The following is a 5,443-nucleotide window of genomic DNA, read 5'->3' on the forward strand; positions in this document are numbered from 1 at the left end:
GAGAACTTCAGTCTGGCTTTGCTGAGCTGCAAAATCTGGGAAGAAATCACAAAAAAATAAAAAGGGAACCACCGTAGGAAGATGTGTGATATTTAACATGCACAAGAATCAATCCCAAAAACTTTTGATAGTGGAGCAAAAGCTGTGTCGTTTCTCACTGTGAATCTGTCTCTCTCTGCTCCTTTCAAAGGCAGGAGATATTACAGCTTCTCTTTCCATCACATATTAATTTCCACTCAAGCATAGTTGGGTGATTTACACAAATAAAGCAGAAATAGAGAAAAGCGGCACCGTGTTTTTAAACTCTCCCCTCCCCACTTTGACCAGAATTTCAGAAGAGTTCACTAAATTGAGACTTTAAATCTGGCTTCTTGACCATGCACCGAGCACCTGAGAAACTCAATTTATACAGCTAGAAAAAAAATTGCAAGCTCCTTTACCTATAAAAGTCATTGGAAAGCTACCTATGGACTTAGATGGGCTTAGAACGGCATCCTAAAGGAGCTCTGATGAAAAAGGGACACGCTAATGGCCTGTGGAGGAGGCAAGAGTAATATAAGCAATTTCTGGTAATTTATTTCAATTGCTCAATTTCTTCAGCATTAAGCACAATCACGGCCAGGAAAATGCATCAGCCTAAAGCACTGGAATACACGCCTCATACCACCCTCCGCTCCCTTTCTTCTTCAAGCATCTGCTCAAAATGCAGCCCCGAAGAGCAGCGGGGCAAGGCTGGGCCGTGCTGTGGGCAAGGAAACCAGTTTTGGGGCGCAGCAGGAGCGGGGTTCCCCGGAGAACCACAGGGAGGGAGCGCGCGTGGGCTCTGCCTATGCCCCTACCCGAGGAACGACTGTCCTGCAACACGCTTTGGCTGGGAGAATCCCCAGTGGTAGGTCGTACCGCAGATAATACGAGACCTGGGTGCTTTCAAACACAGCTGTTTGCAGCATTTTAGCCAGGGGCCTTGCTCGCATGCCCGGACCTGAGTGAGGCGCAGCTCCCTCCTGCGCTTCCCCCGAGCTGGTGTTTCCCACACAGCCGTCCCACGCACGCGCTGCCACCGAGCCCGCAGTGGGCAGCCGGCACAGGCAGCGCTTTCAGCCCACACAATCTGGGGGCACCGGCCAGAGGTCTGGCCGTGGAGGAGGCCGGAAGGTGCCCAAGTGCAGAGTGTGGGTCCAAACCCTTTGAAAATCCCATGAAATTCCCCAAGTAATGTGCAATGTTTCAGCTTCAGCTGGGCCGCCCTCCCTAAAGCTGTTTCCTGCAAGCAGCTGGCATGGAAAGGGGCTCCGTCCTTCCCCTCGTGCAGCACCTCCAGCCAAAGGCTGACCGCTACCACCAGCACCGCTGCACCTTCCCAAAGCCCCAGGCTGGTGCACTCACGCCACTTCCCCTTGCGACCGATGCCACAGCCTCTCCCCTCCTTTCTCCATGCAAACAGCATTCCCGAGGATGACGGCGATAAAACCCGTGCTGCCTCTGGGAAGGGTCCTGCGCGTTGCTCACGTTTACTCGTGTTTGATTTGCAAGCCGGCACCAGCCATTTCCCCAGGGAGCGGCGCGGGAGCGCGGCTCCCAGCAGGCCCAGTTCTGCTTTCACTTAGAGTGAGGTAAACTGGGACTGGCTCCTCTGAATGACTCCACTGGTGCAAATGAGATCAGAATCTGGCACCGCTCGTCCTACTCAAAACAAGCCTAACTGGAACCAGATAAAACCAGTTCTAGTAAATAGTGGCCACCGGGATGATTATTTTTTTCATTTAGCACACCCGCAGCGTAAGGCCGCCTCGCAGTCGGAGATGGGAGTTGTCTCAAATGCCAACCACGCTCGCTTTCGGCTTGGTCGGTCATTCATTACCAAACTTGCATAAAAAATCAAGCCGTGTCCTACGCAGCAGGGCTGTGCTCGCGGGATCAGGTTCCAAGCTGCCAGAACAAGAGGTGGAAGGAGGGAAGCAGAATGGGGTTTGCGGCTGGAGCCGTGGGTCTCTCAGCGGCGTTCGGGAACCTTCCTCCTGTTTCCCTGCTTGGGCCATATCCTGGCCACAGCCGAACCAAGAGCACAAATCCAGCTGACTTCAGGGTTGCTGTTTTACCCAGTTTTTCAATTTCTGTTTGAACCAGCCTTCTCGGCGTTGATGACACGAAAACCAGCGCCTGTGCTATTTCCCATAGTACTGACTGCAAAATCTCCAACACCGAAAGATAAAAATATGAGGCACTGCAGGGCCAGAGGCTTTTGGGGGTAACGTAAGACCTCACAGCCCTGTTGCTATTTTCAATTACTCCCAGACGCACTGGGGGCTGACCTCACACTTGACATTTAGACAGTGTCTCCTAAAACAGCAGGATCGGGCCCAGTAACCACAGCGAAATGAAAGCACGACGCGCTTGCTGGTCTTTCCCCCTCTGGCCAAGCCACCTGAGCCCAGGATCTGATCCTCCCTGCAGAGAAGGAGGCTCAAGACACATCTGGGCGAGTGACCGAAGCGAGGGCCTGATCCTGTAGCTGTTCCCAAAGCTCAGCTCCAAGCGGCTGCAAAACTGAAACAAAGGTCTGGGCAAACGGCAGGCGCGGCTCTCGCCAGTGCTGTCGGAGGCGCAGGAGGCAGACAGACTGCCCCTCGTTCCTGCTCCCGTCCTCCCCCAGAAGACCCTGCAGACAGCCGCCCGGGTTTTTAAGAGCCTGATCTGAGGGGCCGAGCGATTTCTTTGCCCCAGGCAGGGCTGGAGCCCCTGGGGCTTTGCTTTACCGCAGGGGGTCTCTGAGGCCGGGCAACTTTGGAGGGATTTTTTGCAGCAGGGTATTGCTAGCAGCTTAACGGGAGCAGCGGGAAGCTCAGGGAGGAACAAGTACTCGGAGCTTCTCGAGCACGCTTCCTGTGACTGTACCAGCTCAACACTGCCTCGGCAATGCCAACACACGCCACGAGCACGGTTACTGCAATAGTGGCAGGTCTTCACGGCTACTTGAAAAGCAGTTTGGCTTGGGGCCCAATCCTGCGCTGCCCGGGCACCCAAAACTTGCTCCAGCTCAGCTATTTTCCCCACTGCGGAGACACCGGGCGCCCACGGAGGCTTAGTTCGTTCACCCTCTTTGCAAGACCACAAATTCCCCAAGCTGGAAATTTGGCTCCGAGAGGTCAAGCCAAGAGCCCGGAGACTTCTCAGGGCTGTTTGCAAACACTTGGGATTTTTATACTGAAGGCAAATTCCATTTCCCATCCTGCGGTTTGCAAATTTGAGGCAAGCTGCCTTTTTTGAAATGGGAAACTGTCTTCGAAAAGCAAAAGTGCCCATTGTGTACAGACGATTTTTGGCCAGTTGGACATTGCAAAGAGGATGTTAAGTTCTGAGGCTAAAAATACAAGGGAAAATGTGAGCCTCGTAATATTCTAGGATCTTCCCCACTCGTTTCAGTGGGGTGCAGATTTTTTTTCAAGAGAATCTGTAGGGCGAAGTTATGGTGCCCCAACTCCACAAACACTTCACACAGGCTGAATTTTAAAGTTGATGGGGTTAATCCGATAGAAAAAAGCTAGATTGAAGGTTTCTAAAGGGACGGTGCCCTCGTATGATATTAGCAGCCAAATTAAAACACAAGGCATTGTCCAGATCAACTTTAATACAGGCTGAAAATGAGTGAAAGCATGTTCTGTCCCCAGAACGTCTCAGAGAAAAAGAGAAATCCCCACTCCACATAAAATGGGGAGGTTATTGTATTTTACAAGTAAGAATTCCAGCAAAAACATATAGAAACTGAACAATTATGTTATGATTCAAGAAACAGGTACAGATGGATCAAATATCAGCCCTCGTAATAATCCAGCAAGTACAAAAACTGTTTGCAGGACACACGGATGTAAATGCATTCTCGGCGCACACTTTTCAAGTAACAAAAGTGGACTGCCTTGCCACCGGGACAATTTCCTCCCCTTACGATATCTGAACCCCTACATGTCCTCTGCTGCTCTGGTTAAGCCATACGCAGCGCCTTCCCACCCTCTCCTCCCCAACTTTTGTTCGAAACCCGAAGTCGCCGGGCAGGACCCGCCACCACGGATGTGCGACCCCAGCAGCGCGGCTCCCCGTACCCCGTTCTTTTATTCTCATTCGGGCTGGAGCGGCAGTGGAAATAGTTTAAGGGTTGCACAGCCGATCCCCCCCCGAAGCCCGCCTCATCTGCAACTGATTTCTGCCCGCGGCGATATTCTCATCCTCCCGGCCATCAATCACAGGGGGGGGGGGGGGGAGAAGAAGGGCGAGCAAACGAGGCAGCAAATCTGAAATCCGTCGCTGATGGAGGGGGAGGAAAGCGAAGAGGGTCCGCTCGCTGGGGGGGGGGTGTCGGGGGGGCAGGGGAACCGCGGTGCCCGCCGCAGGGGTACTCACCGCCAGCAGCACCCAGCCGACGGCGGGCACATCCCACGGGCTCCGGGGCCGCGGGCGGCTACAGCCCCGCGGTGCCCGGCGGCTGCCGCATCCTCGGCGCCGCGGCCCCCGGAGGAGCAGGGCGGGCGGCCTCCCTCCCTCCCTCCTCCTCGTTCTCCTCCTCCTCCTCCTCCCTTTTTCCTCCCTCCCTTCCCCCGGTGCCGGGCTCCGGGCGGTGCCGCCGGCCCCGCCGCTCGCGATTGCACAATCGGGGTGTTGGGTGCGGGGGGGGGGGGGGGGGGAAGAGGAGGGGAAAGGAGGGAGGGAGGGAAGGGGAGGGAAGGGAGAAGAGAGGGAGGGAAGGGGAAAGGGAGGGGAGGAGGGAGGGGAGAGCCGGCGGCAGGGCGCACACAGCCCGCCCGCCCCGCCGGGCCGCCAGCCAGCGCGGAGCTGGGGGGGGAGGCTGCGGCCCAACCGCCTGCTCCTCTTCCTCCTCTTCCTCCTCCTTCTCCTCCTCCTCCTCCTTCTCCTCCTCCTCCTCCTCTTTCTCACCCCCCTTCGGGTGGTGCTGGGGAGGAAGGAGGGAAGCGCAGGTTCCCCCCGGCGAGCCCCGGGCCGCGAAGTCTCCGCCGCGCGCCCGCTGACAGCCCCAGGGGGGTCCCCAGCCCCAGGGGTCCCCAGCCCCAAGGGTCCCCAGCCCCAGGGGTCCCCAGTCCCACGGGGGTCCCCAGCCCCAGGGGTCCCCAGCCCCAAGGGTCCCCAGCCCCAGGGGTCCCCAGTCCCACGGGGGTCCCCAGCCCCAGGGGTCCCCAGCCCCAAGGGTCCCCAGCCCCAGGGGTCCCCAGTCCCACGGGGGTCCCCAGCCCCAGGGGTCCCCAGCCCCAAGGGTCCCCAGCCCCAGGGGTCCCCAGCCCCAAGGGTCCCCAGCCCCAAGGGTCCCCAGCCCCAGGGGTCCCCAGTCCCACGGGGGTCCCCAGCCCCAGGGGTCCCCAGCCCCAAGGGTCCCCAGCCCCAGGGGTCCCCAGCCCCAAGGGTCCCCAGCCCCAAGGGTCCCCAGCCCCAGGGGTCC

The 5,443-nt window shown here is 57.4% G+C and overlaps 1 protein-coding gene across 2 annotated transcripts in view; it reads right to left on the minus strand.

Moving 5' to 3' along the window:
• Positions 1–4,611, minus strand: part of LOC310882917 (neuroblastoma suppressor of tumorigenicity 1) — a 13,713-nt gene extending 9,102 nt beyond the window's left edge. Inside the window, exon 1 of one of the 2 annotated variants that reach the window (XM_083802388.1) lies at positions 4,396–4,611. Coding sequence is in view for 1 of the 2 variants with exons in the window: in XM_083802389.1 (XP_083658515.1) it covers positions 4,396–4,427 (32 nt within the window). In the remaining variant the exon portion in view is untranslated. The remainder of the gene's footprint in view (positions 1–4,395) is intronic. The other variant, XM_083802389.1, reaches the window with a different exon arrangement.
• Positions 4,612–5,443: the final 832 nt, after the last annotated feature.

This window comes from Anser anser (assembly GCF_964211835.1).
Source record: "Anser anser genome assembly, chromosome: 17".
Classification (NCBI taxonomy): Eukaryota; Metazoa; Chordata; class Aves; order Anseriformes; family Anatidae; genus Anser; species Anser anser.